Source organism: Pristiophorus japonicus, chromosome 10 (assembly GCF_044704955.1).
Source record: "Pristiophorus japonicus isolate sPriJap1 chromosome 10, sPriJap1.hap1, whole genome shotgun sequence".
In the NCBI taxonomy this organism is placed as follows: Eukaryota; Metazoa; Chordata; class Chondrichthyes; family Pristiophoridae; genus Pristiophorus; species Pristiophorus japonicus.
In genome coordinates, this window is record NC_091986.1 from 4,459,026 (window position 1) to 4,479,765 (window position 20,740).

Below are 20,740 nucleotides of genomic sequence, written 5' to 3' on the forward strand. Positions count from 1 at the left end.
AGCCCCTGACCGTGCACGCCTCTGCGGGGAGTTTGCCACCCATGGTCGGGTTCAGGCGCGGGCAAGATAATCGGAAGGAAGGAGCGGAGGCGGGAGCCCCAGCAGACATGGAGAGCTCCCTGCCTCCGCGTCCCTGCAGTAAAAAAAAAGGAGGCACCACTGCAAGGAAGCGGAGGATGATCAAGGTCCCTCCGTGGAGGCATTGGTGCCCAGCGCCAGTCCCGCATCCCCCACCGGCGCGCCCAATGCGCGCCGAAGGCGGGGAGAGCCTGTCCCTCGGGGGGGGCGAGACATCCAAGGCTGCCCAACCTGAGCCTTCCAGGGATGGGGAAACAAGAACTGTCACTTGCGGGGGGCGCGGGGCCGCGAAAAGGAAATGTCGCCGCCGGATCGAGCGTCCCGGGGACTGAGGTGGGCGGGGCCGATGAGGTTGCGTCCCAGCCCGCCCAGCCAATTATTGACATCCCCTGGGATCTGCTCGACCTGGCGGAATAAGAACAAGATGCACATGATGAACACCCACTCGCTGAGCCGGGGGTTGGCAGTGGGGAGGCTGTGGAACCCCAGTCGTCGTCCCCGACGATGAAGCCGGGGGACTTGGAGAGCCTGGAGCTGTTTTTCGGCCCGGTCTCTCCATGCTTCCCAGTGCCTGGGACGGAGGGGGAATCCCGTCCGCTGCCGCTTCTTGACCCGGCATCCCAGGGGGAGCCCAGGGGGGACTCCTCTGCCGACGATCCTGGGGGTGGGATCGGGGTGGAGGTCGGCCTGGATGGTGCGGCCGGGCAGTTTGCCGTACCTCGTGCGGTCGACGGACCGGCTGCTGGCGGCGACCTCCCGGAGGGGGCCGGGGACTTGGTGGAGGGCGCGGGAGAAGATCTGGAGTCCATCACCAGTGAAGTGGTGGATCTCCTCGTGCCCGCCGCTGAGTCCCCCTTCATTCCTGCCAAGGGACTCTGGGACTTTTTGGCGCAATGCCAGGGTCGCCACAATAGAGCCCAGTTGGCCCTGGACAAATGGTCCGAGCCGGCGCGGCTCATCAGGTCCATCCACGCCGCCGTCAAAACCATGGGCGCGGACAGGACCCGAACAAAACCAGTAACCCTGGAGCTGCACCAGCTCAGAACGTTCCTCGCTGGGCTGCTGAGGGAGTGGAGGTCATCAAACGACTCCTCCCCCCCCGATCCCTCACCATTTTTTATGTTAGAGGTTGCACTATGCTCTTATCATGAAGATAACCATAACCAGACTCAACATCAACAGCAGAGAGCAACGCCGTAGATTTAACAAATTTTCGCTCCTGCGGGAGGGGGAATATACGGCGTGCTTCCTGCAAGAAACCCACACCGTTCCGGGAGATGAAGCCACGTGGCTCCTGGAATGGCACGGAGAGGTCCGCATGAGCCACCTCACCGCCACTTCTTGTGGGGTGGCCATTTTGCTGGCCCCACATTTTCAGCCGGAGATCTTGGGGGTCGAGGAGCCCGTGCCAGGCCGCTTGCTGCACGTCACGGTTCACCTGCGGGATGTGCCGCTCCATCTCATGAACGTGTACGCCCCTCAGCCCGGCCCGCAGCAAGTGCACTACTTCGAAGAAGTGTCCACTCTTCGAGGCTCCGTCGACGTCGGCGACTGCATTGTCCTCTGGGGGGGGTGGGGGGGTGAGATTTTAACTGCACCCTCGAGGCAGAGCATGACGGCGATGGAGAAGTTGAGGGACCTGGTCGGGTCCTTCGACTTGGTAGACGTCTGGCGAAATCTCCATCCCGACTCCAGCGCCTTTACTTGGGTGAGGCCTGGAGTAGGATGGTCCAGAGTCGACCGTCTTTACATGTCTCGGGCGTACGTTCCCTGCGTCCTGGCGGCCTTCATGCGGCCGGCATCCTGTTCGGACCACCACCTGGTGTGGGCGGAGCTCGCTTCACTCCGCGCGAGGACGGGGTCCGCGTACTGGCACTTTAACAACCAGCTGCTGGAGGACGTGCGGTTCCAGGACTCGTTCCCTCGTTTCTGGGCCGACTGGAGAAGGGAGAAGGGGGGCTTCCCCTCCTTGAGGTTATGGTGGGACGTGGGCAAGGCTCACGTCCGTCTCTTGTGTCAAGAGTGCGCGAGGGGGTCGACCAAGAGGCGGGCGGCCAGGGTCGGGCGCCTGGAGAAAGAGGTGCTCGACTTGGAATCCCGTCTCGGTCAAGTCGTCGAGGACCCGGCCCTGCGGACGGTGTACGAAGCGAAGAAGGCCGCGCTGAAGGACCTGCAGCTCGTCAGGTCCAGAGGCGCGTTCGTGAGGTTGCGGATCCCGTTCCTGCGGGATCTGGACCACGGCTCCCCCTTCTTCTACTCGTTGTAAAAAAGACAGGGTGTCCGTAAGCAGCTCTTGACGCTGCTGGCCGACGACGGCTCTCTCGTCTCGGATCCGGAGGGCGTCAGCAACAGGGCCCAAGAGTATTACGGGGTTCTGTTCTCTCCGGAGCCGTCCAGCGAGGAAGCGCGTTGAGTTTTGTGGAAGGACCTGCCGAAGGTGGGCCCGGAGGACACCGAAAATCTGGACGCTCCGCTAAGCCTGGCGGAGCTGACCGGCGCCCTCGACCGGCTCTCGAGGGGAAAGTCTCTGTGGCTGCACAGGCTGACCGTCTTGGGGGGCAACTGCGTGTGGGTCCTGGGGGAAAGTCTGGTGACCGGGGAGATGCCCCTCTCTTGGCGCAGTGCAGTCATCGTCCTGCTGTCTAAGAAGGGCGATCTCCGCCTACTTAAGAACTGGTGCTCGATCTCCCTCCTCAGCACGGACTACAAAATCTTCGCCAGAGTGATGTCTACTCGCCTTGGCACCGTGCTGGACCACATGATCCACCCCGACCAGTCCTACACGGTCCCGGGCCGGACAATCCACGATAATATCCATCTGGTCCGGGACCTGATCCATCACTCCCAGGAGGCTGGTCTGTCGGTCGCCTTCCTATCTCTCGACCAAGAGAAGGTGTTTGACAAGGTGGATCACGAGTATCTGTTCGGAACTCATTTCGTCGCCCGGATCCGACTTTTGTACGCCGCCGCGGAGTGCCTGATTGAGGTTAACGGGTCTTTGACAGCGCCCCTTCGCTTTGGTAGAGGGGTGCGCCAGGGATGCTCCATGTCCCGCCAGTTATATGCCTGATGCGTGGAACCTTTCCTGCGCCTCTTGCGGAAGAGTTTGACGGGACTGGCTCTGTAAGGGCCGGGCGTGGAGGTCGCCCTCTTGGCTTACGCCGATGACGTGCTCCTCACGGTTGAGGATCCCGTTGACCTGTAGAGGATGCGTGAGGATCCAGGAGATTTACTCGGCCACATCCTCCGCCAGGATCAACTGGGAGAAATGTTCCGGACTCCTGATGGGTCAGTGGTGGGTGGACTCCCTGCCGGAGGAGCTCAGGCCTTTTGCCTGGAGCACGACCCATCTCCTCTATCTGGGAGTCCACCTTAGCCCCGACGAGGAAGCCTGGCCAGCGAACTGGCAAGAGCTGGAGGCCAAGGTCGCCGCTCGCCTAGGGCGCTGACAGGACTGCTCCGAGTGCTGTACTACAGGGGTCGAGCGCCAGTCATAAACCAGCTGGTGACCGCTATGCTGTAGTACCGGCTGCTCCTGCGTTTGTCGCCAAGATAGAGAAGAAGCTGGTGGACTTTTCTGGAACAACAGGAAGCACTGGGTCTCTGCTGCGGTTTTGAGTCTCCCGCTTAGGGAGGGCGGTCAGGCGTTGGTGTGCGTCAGCACCCAGCTAGCGACTTTCCGTCTTCGGACCCTGCAGAGATACCTTTACGTCGAGCACCCTCCTCGGTGGTGTGCTCTGGCGATGTATTTCTTCCGCCAGCAGTACAGCCTCAATTATGACACGCAGCTCCTGTTTGTGAGCCTGGGGGGGGGGGTGTCAGGACCGCCATGTGGGGGCTGCCTGTCTTTTACCAGGAACTCATCAGGGTCTGGAACAGAGTCGCCACCAAGCGCAGCTCTTCACCTTCTGGAGTGGCGGCTGTCCTGCAGGAGCCGCTGCTCGGGAATCCGTACCTCCACGACCGATGTTTTAGGTGGCAGTCGGATGAGAGGGCTGTGGTTGGCGAGGTGACCAGGGTCAGGGACCTGCTCGATGACGGAGGAGAGGGCTGGATGGGGCCAGACGAACTAGCACAGCGCCTAAACTGGGCCGACGTCCGCCGCGCGGCCGATGCCATCGAGTCACTAAAAACAGCGCTGGGCCCTGACTCCGTTAGGTGTGTCGAGGAGGCTCAAGCACGTGGGGAGATCCCGTCCGAACTGACCCCCATCCGGACGGAATTTCTCATCGGCGCCAAGCCCCGGAACCTCCCTCGGGAGCCAGTGCCTCACAACTTGAGCCGCCTCGGGGAAATCCCCTCCGTGCCTTTCAGTTCTGCGCGGAGGGGTTTCCTATACGGGCTGCTCCTGCACTCTCACAACCTTGCCATCCTCGTCTGCCATCTGGACACGCCATGGCGCACCATCTTGCCGTCTGGAGGAGCCGGGGGTCCCCAATGGAGTGCACTCTATGCGGTAGACTTGGCCTGGAGGGTGTTGCATGGAGCAGTCCCATGCAATAAGTTTTTAAGTCGGTTCAGGGACTCCCAGGCCGCCTGCAATTTCTGCGGTCTGGAGGAGTCCGTGTTCCACGTTTTTATGGAGTGTGCGAGGTTGCAGCCCCTCTTCCATTATTTGAAGGGGCTGCTCCTCAAATTCTGGTTGCACTTCAGTCCCACGCTCCTGATCTTTGGGCACCCTGTGCGGAGGGGAGCGGGTAGGTCCGAGGGCCTCCTCGTGGGACTGCTCCTGGGCACGGCCAAGAGTGCCATCAGCCGGTCCAGGCAGCGGGCAGTCGAGGGGGTCATTCAGCCCGACTGCCTGCCTCTCTTCCGCGGTTACATCCGAGCCAGGGTGTCCCTGGAGATGGAGCACGTGGTGTCCACCGGTACGCTCGCGGCCTTCCGTGATAGGTGGGCGCCGGAGGGACTGGAGTGCATCATCACCCCCGGCAACCAAATTTTAACTTGATTTTATTGTCAAAAGTTTAATTTGCCGGTTTTAGTGTTCCCCCACCCTCACCGTGCCTTTTGGCCAGTGGGCACCTGTATAATTTGTGAGTTGGTGCCCTCAAAAAAAAAAAGGGGCACTGGAAAAATATATATTTTGGAATGTGACCCCTCCCTTGCAGGGGGCATTTGTTTAAAGTGCACAACAAAAATAGTTGAACTGGTAATGTGTGGTGAGATTGTTAAACCTTTTGCTAATAAACCAACTCGTTCTTAATAGCAATGTGTTGCGATGAATTCTTAAGCGAAGAACCCACGAAGCAAATACATTAGTGTGTTTGAAGCCAGGTGAAGTTCAGCCAGTGGAGAGCGAGCATCTGTGAGCAAATTCCTGGCCAGTAAATTCAGAGAGTGCATGGCAGAAAAGATTGCACAGGAGGTTGGTTTTGGTGTAGTAGCAGTCGACGATACCAAGCTAGGAGGACAGCACCAATGGAACATAGAAAATAGAGAATGCAGAGAATCAGATGGCCAAAGTGGTAAGGTATGTAGTCACTGTTACTGTACCAATCTGTAATACGTGACACAAATGTTTCACTTTTTTACCGAAGGGTATCTTCATTATATGAAGCATCGTCAATTTTACTTTCTTCTTACCAATGATCATCTGATGTTTTTGGAATCCTGATTGTTTTTAATATTTGGATGGTCAAAACTCTGTTTAACCTTTTGTGTGTGTTTTTTACGCATGGGTTGTCTGTTTTATTTTTACCAAGAGGTGCCCTGTATATTTTTAACCTATGGACATTGTGTTTTGTTAATGTCCGTGCGTATTCTGTTCTTTATCTCCGAGTTGAACTCCCCCGACGTTGCACATGGTAAGTCAGAGAATATGGTCCCTCCTCCTCTCTTTCTCTTTCACCTGTCTCTGTTGTCCTTGTTTCTCTCTGGCTTACATCTTTTGCTCCTGTCTTGTTCTTTTGCTGCTCTGTCAATCTTTAGTCGCCCCTGGTGCCAGGCTCAGCACACTGCCATCCTATGCAGTCGGTGCCCTCCCCTGGGGCCACACCTGGAATACTGCGTGCAGCTTTGGTTTCCATATATACCTGCTTTGGAGTTCACAGAAGGCTCACTCGGTTGATTCCGGGGATGAGGGGGTTGACTTATGAGGAAAGGTTGAGGAGGTTGGGCGTCTACTCATTGGAATTCAGAAGAATGAGAGGTGATCTTATCGAAACGTATAAGATTATGAGGGGGCTTGACAAGGTAGATGCAGAGAGGATGTTTCCACTGATGGGGGAGGCTAGAACTAGAGGGCATGATCTTAGAATAATGGGCCGCACATTTAAAACTGAGATGAGGAGAAATTGCTTCTCTGAGGGTTGTAAATCTGTGGAATTCGCTGCCTCAGAGAGCTGTGGATCTGGGTCATTGAATATATTTCAGACAGAGATAGACAGTTTCTTCAACGATAAGGGAATAAGGGGTTATGGGGAGCGGGCAGGGAAGTGGACCGGAGTCCATGATCAGATCAGCTATGATCGTATTAAATGGCGGAGCAGGCTCGAGAGCCAAATGGCCGACTCCTGTTCCTATTTCTTATGTTCTTATGTTCTAGGCTCAGTACATGGCCATCCTGTGGGGTTGGTGCCCGCCCCTACTGCTGGACAGGTTGGTGTGGTGGAGAAAGGAGGTAGTGTCGGCTGCATTTTCGATATGGTTACAGGGAAATATGGCCCTGAGCAGCTACCTTCCCAGCCCCTCCCCCAACCACGTTTCTCCTCAGCCCCTCTCCACTTGCATCTCCAACCCACTCACCATCCCAAATATCACCACAATTTCCGAGCACTTCCTCATTCCTATCCCTACCTCTTCCCTATTCCTATCCCTACCTCTTCCCTTTTGAACTTCCCACTCAATCCTTGTATCTTCTCCGCCCTCCGTCACTCGGCCCACCAGTAAGTCTCCATCCACTCTCCTCCAATCCCAATGGCTCAGCCAAGTGTGGCGGACAAGAGACCAGAGGCTCTTTCACCCTCAACCTGCTTCCCTCCTCTACTCTCTTCCTATCCCTTTGCCTCAAAGACACTTTGTTTGTTTAAAAGTTAGAATGAGGTAAGAGACTGGCCACGATATTTACAGGGATGCAACATGGAATCAATGGGCGAGGGGAGAAGGTTGGTGTACGGGCAGGGGTGAGACCAGCCGCGACCGGTTGGATGGAGAGAGGCCGCGATCAGAAGAGAGGGAGGCTGAAGACTTCCTTGAGGTGCCAAGGATTAGCCCTGACCAACAAAAAGTGATGCAGTATAATGTGGATAAATGTGAGGTTATCCACTTTGGTGGCAAAAACAGGAAGGCAGAATATTATCTGAATGGCAGCAGATTAGGAAAAGGGGAGGTGCAACGAGACCTGGGTATCATGGTACATCAGTCATTGAAAGTTGGCATGCAGGTACAGCAGGCGATGAAGAAGGCAAATGGTATGTTGGCCTTCAAAGCTAGGGGTTTTGAGTATAGGAGAAGGGAGGTCTTACTGCAGTTGTACAGGGCCTCGGTGAGGCCTCACCTGGAATACTGTGTTCAGTTTTGGTCTCCTAATCTGAGGAAGGACATTCTTGCTATTGAGGGAGTGCAGCGAAGGTTCACCAGGCTGATTCCTGGGATGCCAGGACTGACATATGAGGAGAGACTGGATCGACTGGGCCTGTATTCACTGGAGTTTAGAAGGATGAGAGGGGATCTCATAGAAACATATAAAATTCTGACGGGACTGGACAGGTTAGATGCAGGAAGAACGTTCCCGATGTTGGGGAAGTCCAGAACCAGAGAACACAGTCTAAGGATAAGGGGTAGGCCATTTAGGACTGCGATGAGGAGAAACTTCTTCACTCAGAGAATTGTTAACCTGTGGAATTCCCTGCCGCAGAGTGTTGTTGATGCCAGTTCATTGGATATATTCAAGAGGGAGTTAGATGTGGCCCTTACGGCTAAAGGGATCAAGGGGTATGGCAAGAAAGCAGGAATGGGGTACTGAGGTGAATGATCAGCCATGATCTTATTGAATGGTGGTGCAGGCTCGAAGGGCCGAATGGCCTACTCCTGCACCTATTTTCTATGTTTCTATATTTCTAAGTGCTAAAAAGGCACTTACTTACCTTGGGGATCTGGCAGCTCCCGCCTCCCTTTCACTGCTGGATTTCCCGAACGCTGGGAATCCCGCGCAGCATCTGTAAAATCGAAGTAAGGCTCCTCGTTGCACTGGAGGAGCCAAATGTAAATGTGTTCATGAGGTACCTCGCGTGTCCATGTTGGTACACTTGGATGCTACGGTAAAAATGTCAACGCGCGTTTGTGACAGTTGTAGTCGGGTTTCCTGATTTTTATTTTTAACCGCCCCCCCCACCCCCGTCCCTCTCCTGTCTGTCGTGGGGTGGGGTGGGGGGTTAATATTGAGGCCACTCTGTCTGCTATACTCTCTGCCCCTCACTCTCACACGGACTCTCCAAGACTCACTCTCAGACAAATGCAGGCCGAATTCCTGCAGGTCAGAAGCTGCTTTCCATTCATTCTGGACAGGAAGCCGACCAGAATTAAGTTAATGAGGCCTGGCTGGTTAAAGTTGCTGTGGCCCCATTCTACTGTGCCCAGGAGGTGGGAATCTCACTGAAGCCAGCGGATTCCCACTGGAAACGACTGGCGGTTAAAAATCAGCCCATAGGTTTTTTTTTTAATGAATTTAAACCGCATTTAACATGAATCACTCAGTCAATCCAAAGCTGGGGAAATCACTGGGGATGTACGTCAGGCTTTTCTTGTTCCATATGACCTCCCTTTACCCCACACTATATATAGTATCTCACCTGACTCCATCCCTTATTTTCAAACAAGTAATTCAGTTAGAATGATGTTATGGAGACACACGAAACAGGGATTTCAATTTCTATGTTACGACTTGGTGAATTGTTACACAGCTAGACCAGCAACCAGATTCAGTGTGTTAACGTTTTTACTACGGTTCTATATATTTAAGTCAGACCATTTATTTTACAACAGAAACTGTTCGTCCTGTCTTCAGTGCTTCAGAATCTCTTGGGAGATATTGTAATTGACATAGAGACCAACTTGCTTGAAGGAAAATTAAAAGTGTTCCCACCATTTGTTGGAGACTTTCAAATGACCTAATGTATTAGATCTGTACCTTTTATAAAAACATAATCACCAACGTTAGTGATTGCAAGGATTTTCACCAGTCATTTGCAGTGCTTCACTGGGTGAACTTGTGCAAGAGTTGACAAAATTTGTAATTCAGCTTGAGTTTTTATTGCATATACTAAAACCGCCTATTTACACCTCTAACATCCCCCGCCTCTGCCCCTGCCTCAAGCTCATCTGCTGCTGAAGCCCTCATCCCTGCCTTTGTTACCTCTAGACTTGACTATTCCCACGCACTCCTGGCTGGCCTCCCACATTCTACCCAACGTAAACTTGAAGTCATCCAAAACTCGGCGTAACTCGCATAAAGTCCCGAACACCCATCACCCCTGCGCTCACTGACCTACATTAGCTTCCGGTTAAGCAACGCTTCGATTTCAAAATTCTCATCCTTGTTTACAAATCTCTCCATAGCCTCACCCCTCCCTATCTCTGTAATCTCCTCCAGCCCCACAACCCCCCGAGATGTCGGCGCTCCTCAAATTCTGCCCTCTTGAACATCCCTGATTATAATCGCTCAACCATCGGTGGCCGTGTCTTCCGCTGCCTGGGCCCCAAGCTCTGGAACTCCCTCCCTAAACCTCTCCGCCTCTCTACCTCTCTTTCCTCCTTTAAGATGCTCCTTAAAACCTCCCTCTTTGACCAAGCTTTTGATCATCTGCCGTAATTTTTTCTTATGTGGCTCGGTGTCAAATTTATTTGTTTTGTCTCAGAACACTGCTGTGAAGCACCTTGGGATGTTTTACTACGTTAAAGGCGCTATATAAATACAAGTTGTTGTTGTTGATGTACACAAAGAGAGATGTGAAAGATGGTAGAAGTTGTTATTATTTTGCGGCTTACTTTTATGGCAGCAAGCATTTCAGGCAGATATAAGCAGAAGAACATCACAAAAGAAATAGGAGCAGGAGTAGGCCATACGGCCCCTCGAGCCTGCTCCGCCATTTAATACGATCATGGCTGATCCCATCATGGACTCGGGTCCACTTCCCCGCACGCTCCCCAAAACCCTTTATCCCCTTATCGGTTAAGAAACTGTCTATTTCTGTCTTAAATTTATTCAATGTCCCAACTTCCACAGCTCTCTGAGGCAGTGAATTCCACAGATTTACAAACCTCTGAGAAGAAATTCCTCCTCATCTCAATTTTAAATGGACGGCCCCTCATTCTAAGATTATGCCCCCTAGTTCTAGTCTTCCCCATCAGTGGAAACATCCTCTCTGCATCCACCTTGTCAAGCCCCCTCATAATCTTATACGTTTTGATAAGATCACCTCTCATTCTTCTGAATTACAATGAGTAGAGGCCCAACCTACTCAACCTTTCCTCATCAGTCAACCCCCTCATCCCCAGAATCAACCTCGTGAACCTTCTCTGAACTGCCTCCTTTCGTAAGTATATCCTTTCGTAAATATGGAAACCAAAACTGCACGCAGTGTTCCAGGTGTGGCCTCACTAATACCCTGTACAGCTGTCGCAAGACTTCCCTGCTTTTATACTCCATCCCCTTTGCAATAAAGGCCAAGATTCCATTGGCCTTCCTGATCACTTGCTGTACCTGCATACTATCCTTTTGTGTTTCATGCACAAGGACCCCTAGGTCCTGCTGTACTGTGTGGGCCTGCAGCAGGCACAAATGATGCCTTCATTGTGGTGTTGAATGTACTGAGTTTAGAGCTATGGAGTGGAGGACAAAAGTGGGGTCAATTCCTGCACTGATCAGTTACAAATCTGAGCGGCACATTGCGGAGACTGGGGGCACTTTTTTATGGTTAGCCTCCTATTTCGTGTTGAAAAACAAGCGGCAGGCAAGTGGTAATTGTTGGGGGGATGGGAGAACTGCCCGAGGCCCCTCTGATCAAACGTTCAGGCAGCGCTGGAACAGCTGAAGCAATAACCTGGAGAACGTTGTTGAATAACATTTCAGTGGAAGGCAAGTGGAACATCTTTTGAAGGTATAATGTTGAGCTTGTGGGATAAATACCTTCCCCAAATCAATAAGTTCAGACAAATGAAACTTACCTTAAATGGATGAACAAATTAAAAGTGGGATAAAGAGGAGAAAAAAAGCCTCTACAAATCCTGCAGCTAGAAAGCAATGAATTTATGAAACTGCATAAAATATTTACAAGGGATATCAGCGAGGGGAATGAGAGACCTGGAAGAAGCTATTTCAGCTAAAGCTAAGTAAAACAAAATCTCTACCACAACAGAGAGTGCAGTCAGGTGAAAATCAAAAAGGTTGCAAATGGAGTTGAAAGTGAGGATGAACACAGAATAGTAAATGTTCGGAATGGCTACTTCCTCGAAGGACTCAAGGGACGCCATGTGCAAGACGCCCTTTTCAAACAAACATATCCTCAGTAAAATCAAAGCTGTCTTCACATACGAGATGGGCATGCTAGACAGGCCAAATGTGCTCAGCAAATAAATCCTCAGGGACAGATGCGATTTATCCCAGAGTGCTGACAAAATAACCCGCAGGGAGATCTGAAAGGCACTGACCATCATTATGAGGAATCCAATGGTTACAGGGGAGGCACCAGAAGATTGGAGACAGGTGAATGTGGTGACAGAACAGACACAGGACACTGTAGATACCTTAGTCCTACTTCCATTCTTGCGGAGGCAGCATTGGTGGTACTTCTCCAGCACTTTAAGGTGTCCACTGTATATAGTCCATGTCTCTGAGCCATATAGGAGGGCGGGTATCACTACTGCCCTGGAAACCTCAATCTTTCTCGCCATTGTGCTCCACCTCACAGCCAACAAGCTCCCCGCTGGAGTGGAACTAAACTACAGAACCAGTGGTTCAACCTGCGCCGTCTCCAGGCCAGGTCCAAGACCACCCCCAACCTCAATCATCGAGCTACAGTACGGGGACGATGCCTGCGTCTGCGCACATACAGAGGCTGAACTCCAGGGCATAGCTGACGTATTTACTGAGGCGTACAAAAGCATAGGCCTTACGCTAAACATCTGTAAGACAAAGGTCCTCCACCAGCCTTTCCTCACTGCACAGCACTACCCCCCAGTCATCAAGATCCATGGCGTAGCCCTGGACACCGTGGACCCATATCTCAGGAGCCTCCTATTAACAAGAGCAGGCATCGACGACAAGATCTAACACCTCCAGTGTGCCAGTGCAGCCTTCGGCTGCCTGAGGAAAAGAGTGTTTGAAGACCAGGCCCTCAAAACTGCCACCAAGCTCATGGTCGACAGAGCTGTAGTAATACCCGCCCTCCTGGTTCAGAGACATGGACCATGTACAGCAGACACCTCAAGTTGTTGGAGAAATATCATCAACGATGTCTCCGCAAGATCCAACAAATCCCCTGGGAGGACAGGCGCACCAACATCAGCGTCCTCTAGCAGGCTAACATCCCCAGCATTGAAGCACTCAATCAGCTCTGCTGGGCAGGCCACATAGTTCGCATGCCAGACACGAGACTCCCAAAGCAAGTGCTCTACTCGGAACTCCTTCACGGCAAACGAGCCAAAGGCGGGCAGAGGAAACACTACAAGGACACCCTCAAAGCCTCCCTGATAAAGTGCGACATCCCTACTGACACCTGGGAGTCCCTGGCCCAAGAACGCCCTAAGTGGAGGAAGTGCATCCGAGAGGGCGCTGAGCACCTCAAGTCTCAATGCTGAGAGCATGCAGAAACCAAGCGCAGGCAGCAGAAAGAGCGTGCGGCAAACCAGTCCCACCCACCCCTTCCCTCAATGATTATCTGTCCCACCTGTGACAAAATCTGTGGCTCTTGTATTGGACTGTTCAGCCACGAAAGAACTCACTTCAGGAGTGGAAGCAAGTCTTCCGCAATTCCAAGGGACTGCCTATGTTGATGATGATGATGTAGGCCATAAGCTTGGTGCAGGATTTGAGGGCCTGATCTTCGAACACTCTCTTCCTCAGGCGACCGAAGGCTGTGCTGGCGCACTGGAGGCGGTGTTGGACCTTGTCATCGATGTCTGCCCTTGCTGATAGTAGGCTCCTGAGGTATGGAAAATGGTTCACGTTGTCCAAGGCCACGCCATGGATTTTGATGACTGAGGGGCAGTGCTGTGTGGTGGGGTCAAGGTGGTGGAGGACCTTTGCCTTACGGATGTTTAGCAACATCCTTCAAATCCCCTGGGAGGACAGATGCACCAACGTCAGTGTCCTCAACCAGGCCAACATCCCCAGCATCGAAGCACTGACCACGCTCGACCAGCTCCGTTGGGCGGGCCACATCGTCTGCATGCCCGACACGAGACTCCCTGACCAATTGCTCTACTCGGAACTCCTACACGGCAAGTGTGCTCCAGGTGGGCAAAGGAAACGCTTCAAGGACACCCTCAAAGCCTCCCTGATAAAGTACAACTGGCACCTGGGAGTCCCTGGTCCAAAGCCGCCCAAAATGGAGGAAGAGCATCCTGGAGGGCGCTGATCATCTCGAGTCTCATCGCCGAGAGCATGCAGAAACCAAGCGCAGGCAGCGGAAGGAGCGTGCGGCAAACCAAACTCCCCACCCAGCCTTTCCTTCAACCACGGTCTGTCCCACCTGCAACAGAGACTGTAATTTCCACATTGGACTGTTCAGTCACCTGAGAACTCAGTTTTAAGAGAGAAGCAAGTCTTCCTCGATTCCGAGGGACTGCTTATGATGATGATGACTTCCATTCTATAATGTTTGCATTTGCGAGTATGCTCACAGGTTTGTGGAGCTGTTGAGTTTGGAGTGGCTTAGCCAGTCATGTGATGTTCACAAGACTCAATAAAACCCCAGCCAGTTGGGTTCGGGGGATCCATGATGGGGCAGGTGGTTGTGAGCCTGGTGGATGCACTGGTAACGTGTAATGTGATTGTTAAGCCTTTGCTAATAAACCAACTAGTTCTTAATGTGTTGCAATATGTTCTTAAGCAAAGAAACCATGAAGAAAACACATTGCACGTTCTATATAAAATAATGGTAATGATGACCAGGAATGAACTTGCGGATCATCTGTACAACAATAACCCAGATAACATAAGTCTGTATGGATTGAGAAGGAGAAGGTCCTGCTTGACCAACCTAAGTGACAGCTCAATTGGTGGTGTCCCTCGAATTCCAAAAGGATTTTGATATTTTACCAAAACACTATTATTTTATCTCAAAGCTGCGGGGATTCAGTCTAAACCGTGGGAATGGATAAGAAACTAGCTGGAGGGTAGGAAACAATGAATTGAAGGAGGTATGTCAGTGTAGAGGTACCTACTGTCAAACAAGGGCCGAAGTCGATGGCGAAGTCCAATACCACCTTCAGTGCGTCAGTGCAGCCTTCGGTCGCCTGAGGAAGAACTCGGCACTAAGCTCATGGTCTACAGAGCAGTAGTGATACCCACCCTCCTATATGCCTCAGAGACATGGACCATGTACAGCAGACACCTCAAGGCACTGGAGAAGTACCACCAACGCTGTCTCTGCAAGATCTTGCAAATCCATTGGCAGGATAGATGCACCAATGTTAGTATTCTCGCTCAGGCCAACATCCCCAACATCGAAGCACTGACCACACTCGACCAGCTCTGCTGGACAGGCCGTATCATCTACATGCCCGATACGAGACTCCCAAAGCAAGCGCTCTACTCAGAACGACGTCACGGCAGGCGAGTCCCAGGTGGGCAGAGGAAACGCTTCAAGGACACCCTCAAAGCCTCCTTGAAAAAGTGTAACACCCTCACCGACACCTGGGAATCCCTGGCCCAAGACCGCTCAAAGTGGAGGAGAAGCATCCGGGAAGGCGCTGAACACCTCGAGTCTCTTCGCCGGGAGTACGCGGAAGCCAAGTACAAACAGCGGAAGGAGCGCACGACAACCCAAGCCTCCCACCCACCTGTCCCTCCAACCACCGTCTGCCCCACCTGTGACAGAGACTGTAGGTCCTGCATCGGACTCATCAGTCACCTGAGAACTCATGTTAGTGTGGAAGCAAGTCATCCTCCACTCCGAGGCTCTGCCTAAGAAAAACAAGACCTCAAGGCTCATTGCTGGGTACACTGCTGTTTCCAATTGATATCGATGATCTGGATTCATAAACTCAATGGAAAGTTATCAAATTTATAGATGCTACCAAATTAGATGGGGCGGAGTAATGAAAGGAGGCATCTCAGAAATTATAGAATCAGTTGCAAAGTGGGCAGAACAATGGGAGACCAGAGTTAATGCGGACAAGTAGAAACTGATACACACAGGAAGGAAAAATAGACAACGTATATACTTCATGAATCGTGCTGCATCAGCTAAGGTTGAAGTTGAACGAGACCGAGGAGACACAATGGACTCAGTGCTAAATATGCCCAACCCAGCCAGAGCAGCAATCAATAGACCAAACAGAATAAAAACAGAAAGTGCTGGAAATACTCGGTGGGTCAGGCAGCATCTGTGGAGAGAGAAAGAGAGTTAATGTTTCGGGTCGATGACCCTTCGTCAGAACTGGAAAATGTTCGCGGTGTAACAGGTTTTAAGCAAGTGCAGAGACAGGGAAAGGGAGAGGGGAAGAAAGAACAAAAGGGAAGGTGTGTGATAGGGCGGAACGAGAGATTAAATGACAAAAGGGATGAGGGTGCGAGGCGAAAGGAGAGGGTGATGGGACAAGTGAAGAAACAAAAGCAAATAGAATGTTGAGCTACACTGTGAAAACAGCAGGATAGGAGTCCAAGGAGGTAATGATGGATATGTGTAGCGCTATGGTCAAGGGCTCCTTGAATATTACATCCAGTCTTGTTTGCCAAGAAACAAGAGACATTCAAGCGCTGTAAGAAGTGTAGAGAAGAGCCATGAACCTACCACCACGTCAGGATATGAGCTATGAGGAAAGCTGGAGAAACTTGGGCTTTGGGTTTATAAGATTGTTAAAGTATAGAATCATAGACTGGTTACAGCACAGGAGGAGGCCATTCGGCCCGTCGAGCCCATGCCGGCTCTCTGCGAGAGCACCTCAGCCAGTCCCACTCACCCAGCCCGTTCTCCAAGAATATTAAGGAAAAAATTAGCTTATATTACTTTAAACTGTTTGGAGTAGAGTTCGGAATGTAGAATCAAACAAGTAAACGGTAATTTTAGGACTGACATCAGAAAATTCTTCTGCACACAAGTGATCAACATGTGGAACGGACTTCCAAATAGAGCAGTGGCTGCAGAAACCCTGGAATCAGTTAAGGAACAATTAGTAACTACAATGGGGTGGGGGGGGGAGCAGGGGATATTAGGATCTCTCGGGATGGATAAATAAAGATGGGCCAAATGGCCTTCCCATCTGCAAAGAAAAGTCGCTCACAATCGGAGATAAAAATAGATGCCCAGGCAGAGCTTTTCATTCCTTGGTTCATCAGATTCCAAAGCAGCACCCGTAAGAAAAATGATATAAGTGCATTTTATGGTCCATGGGGCCGAATTTGGTCAAGGCTTCCACCCGCCCAAAGTGTCGCCGATGGCTGCCGAGGTACCGGACGGTTCTTTGGGCGGGATTTTTATCGCCGAGGTCTCTCAAGGGTCAGGCAAATGGATGACGTACATCGCCGATTTGGGCGTCAGCCGGCGGGAGCTCTCATTCTCGGCGGCAGAGGCGCTTGCCGCCCAAGTGCCGCCGAGGATGGAGTCGGGCCCACGGAGGGTGGAAGAGCTGGAAATAAAAATTAATCAGGAAAAAAATCTTTAAACTATCGGAAGACCTTCAGAGGACCCCGTCCAGGTAAGTCGCTGTGGAAAAAAATATATTAAATGTTCACTAACCTTTTTAGCAGGGTCTTTATACTCACCGTTGGGGACAGACCAGCCTCCAGCCAGCGGTTCACCCCCGTTCTCCCACCGAGTCTCGCCGACTGCCGCCCGCACCAATTTGGCATCTCGGCGGACGGAAGGTCAGTTGCATCACTCGGCCGTCCGCTGATGTCAGCGGGCAGTTCCCACCGGCTCTCCCCCTCCCCCCCCACCCACCCCGCTCCAGACTGCGTCCAAAATGGCGCTGGGCGGATCTTGCGGCAGCAGTCGGCGGTAAGTTGGTCAATTTCGGCCCCCATGAATGAGAGAATTAATTTATTTCTGTGAGTTACCCCTGTAGGTCTACCAGCATCAGATATAAAAACAGAAAAATGCTGGAAATCGCGACGGGTCAGACAGCATCTGTGGAGAGAGAGAGAGACCGTGTCAATGCGAAGGGTCATCGACCCGAAACGTTAACTCTGTGTTTCTCTCCACAGTCGCTGCCTGACCCCGCTGAGATTTCCAGCATTCTCGGATTCTATTTCAGATTCCAGCCTCCGCAGTATTTTGCTTTTGTGCCTGTGTCAGATGTCAACTTAATAGAGGAATAATTCGATCCATACTTTTAATGAAGGTTTACCAATCCTCAGGTTTTTTCATTTCATATACTTCCGATACCCATGGATATAAAAGAGAATTTAAAAATGTTCTCTTCATTTCGTGCATTTTCCAAGCCTTCTCCAGAGTGAGTGTGTGCAGCTGTGGATAACTGCAATGCAGTGCCTTGTCACATTGGGACAGTCTTGCTTACCTGATTGATGTGTTTCAGTTTATCAATGATCTGATTTATGACTGGGTCACTTGCTTTCACTTTCACCTCTGGATTGCTTGACTGGGCTTCAATGCCATTGCCAACTACTTGATGTGTATAACTGAAATCAATAAAAAAATGAATCGTTCAGTTTAAATGCAGCATTTAATTAAACAATTAAATCATCCAACACACAAATGAGAAATGTGGGGATGGCAATACATTCATTTCAGGTTTTTAAAACCAAATTTTAATTGCACCTTTATTGAACTTTGGAGTTATCTACTGCATTGATCCATGATGTTATGTGACAATATAACATCATTTGAGTTATGAAGAAAACGTGCAGCCAACCGATTAATGAATACCTAAAATGATGGTGCATAATCGATTTAGTTGATCCTTCACCCTCAGTGAAGAAGTATGTGTCCTGGTATTTAGGTTGAGAAAGGCAAAAAAGGATGGCTTCTTCACCAAAGTTTGATTTTAGCTGCAGCAGGAGACTGGAAATGGTTTTGATTGGGTCAGGAGTTTTACAGAGAGCGGACAAGAACCACTGCATTTTTGGGGGAAGTGTTACATGAATTAAGATAGCTTGGGAGTGGTGAAAGAAATAATCAACTGAGACCTGTGCAGCTGAACGACTGTGCAGGAAGGCGGAAGTGATCGACTACCGGCAGTATGTTGGTCAGCAAAAACGTTGTCCAGTAATATATATGAAGGGGCCAAAATTGCCCCTTTTTACGCCCTGTGGGAGGCACTAATAGGGCACAATGGACTTTTCCCCCGGGGGCAATTTGCCGATAGCGCCACGACCCGCGATTAGTGCCTAAGGCTGGAGCGCAACAGGTGATGATGTCATCAGGCGTGCCCGCCAACCCCTTTGCGGCTCGCGGGAGAAATTGCCTCGTGAGCCGCGAGGCTGGTGCCAGCCGATGCTAGCTCTAGCTTTGCAGGAGGGGAGGCCGTGTGCGCCCCAGGCCGCCATTTTAATTTGTCGCCCGACTCTTTGGTCGGCCCGACAACGGCAGACCTCGCCTCGAACGGGCCGCCATCATGCAGCCCCGCACTCTGTTTTGGGTGCCGGGCCGCTGGCCCAGTGACGGCCACCATAGGGCCTGCAGAGCACGCAGTGGCCGTCTCCTTTAACTGAAGGGGAGGAGCGTTGTAGCGTGTAAGCGCTATGTGCAGCTTCTGCGCGTCACTGAACTCAGCGCTGCGCTGACGCCCCGGGAACGCCTGTCCAATGGGGCGGAGTGCCTGAGACAACGCTCCGCCTTGATTGAGAGGCGCAAAGGCTAATTGCACGCCGGGGGCGGGACTTCCTGTCCGGATGGTAAAGTCCCAGGCTGGGAAAGGTTACCGCCCATAAACGGTGCGCGGGGCAATTTCGAACTCCAAGTGTTTCGGTTTGTCTATTTCGTTGTTGAAACAATAGACAAAGTTGGAATGTTATGTTCGAGATGTGAGTTGTTTGTGTGCTGTTACAATCTATGAGGGCTATTTCCAAATTGCCCAAGGAACATTTTTTTCAATTCTATGCTTTGGCAAAGTTGGGATGCGGAAATAACACTGCAGTTTCTTGAAGAGCTTCAGTTGAACTCTCACACAGTGAGAAAACTACATACATCTTTCACATTAAAAAATATATTTAATACCACTGGACAAAGCAACACTTTCACATTCCTGATTCCAAGTAATGTGCACCTGGTAAACCTTTAAAACTGTCGATCAAACACTTCAAATTTTACTAATACCATAAAGAACTCCCAAAATACCACCCTCTAAGAAAGCATAAGAGTGGTATATAATTTGTGCATATGGATAAATATGTACAGCATTTTTATCATGAAATCATCAGTCCTAAACAATGCCATTAAATATGAAGGCTAGTCTACAATAATCGTACGTTCAAACACCGAATCATCATAAAACATGAATCATCATAAAACATCTTTGTTCAGCAACCTGATCATCAAGATAAGATGATAGACACAGGTCATCTAGCATATCCCAATGGGGATGACAATGACTTATTGGTTGGTAACTCTAATCTAGTTTGACATATATAATTCTTAAAATAAATACAGTTATATACTTTTAAATGGATTTGCGCCCATTCACTATTGCTGACTATAAATGTCAATTACCTCTGTTATTTAAAAAGAGTCTAAGTTGTGAAATTTGATCTAAATTGCCACTGAACTGAAAATGTTTATGAAATTCAAATGAAAATAAAATGTCAACATTACAGAAGTGTGACACAGGATGGAATTCAAAAACGCACGGATTTTAATTAGTACACATTAATCAACACTAACAAAACTATATGGCTGTAAGTTCAAGTCTTTAACTTTGCATGACAGCATTTACTTGAAGGCATTAAATTTATGATAGGTCACAGAAGAGGAAGCCTTTAATCCGTGGCCTATCAGTCATACTGTCAAAATGTAATGTTGGGGACTCTCGCTGTACCAAGTGAAACAACTTGTGGAAACAGTCTTCAATTGCTTTCAGCTTGCCATCTGGTACCTTGCTGGGCAAGGTGAGTTTCCTTCCCTGTAGGTCTTTATTTCAAATGCCTAAGATGTTCACCACAATGCTTCAGCATGATCAAGGACTATAATTTCATATTGATTTTCAAAAGGACATTCCCATTATATGCTATTCAAAAGTCATTAGTCACGTTGCAATACTTCAATGCGAAGCAAGGTGAGCGAACAGAATGCACAGATCCTCAACGGAGTGGTCCCACAGTGAGCCCAACAGCTTCAAACACAATGCAATGCCAGCAACTGCAGCGATCGACCCCAAACAGACTTTGGTACAGCCTGAAATGATGTATTTCTTGTCGGAAGAATAATGGACTCGCCATCTGTCCTCACTCTCTCCCCTCTGCAACCGCAGTAATGTATCACTTCAGCTTAATGACAGAATCATGTCCCGAAGGGGAACTCATTTCCATCACGCTGTGCGGTAA

General features: G+C 50.6%; 1 protein-coding gene across 2 annotated transcripts in view; it reads right to left on the reverse strand.

Moving 5' to 3' along the window:
• gpc5a (glypican 5a) overlaps nucleotides 1-20,740 on the reverse strand; it is a 1,129,174-nt gene that overhangs the window by 530,243 nt on the left and 578,191 nt on the right. For both annotated transcript variants that reach the window (XM_070891692.1, XM_070891693.1), the window contains exon 6: nucleotides 17,761-17,881. In XM_070891692.1, coding sequence (XP_070747793.1) covers nucleotides 17,761-17,881 — 121 coding nt within the window. The remainder of the gene's footprint in view (nucleotides 1-17,760; nucleotides 17,882-20,740) is intronic.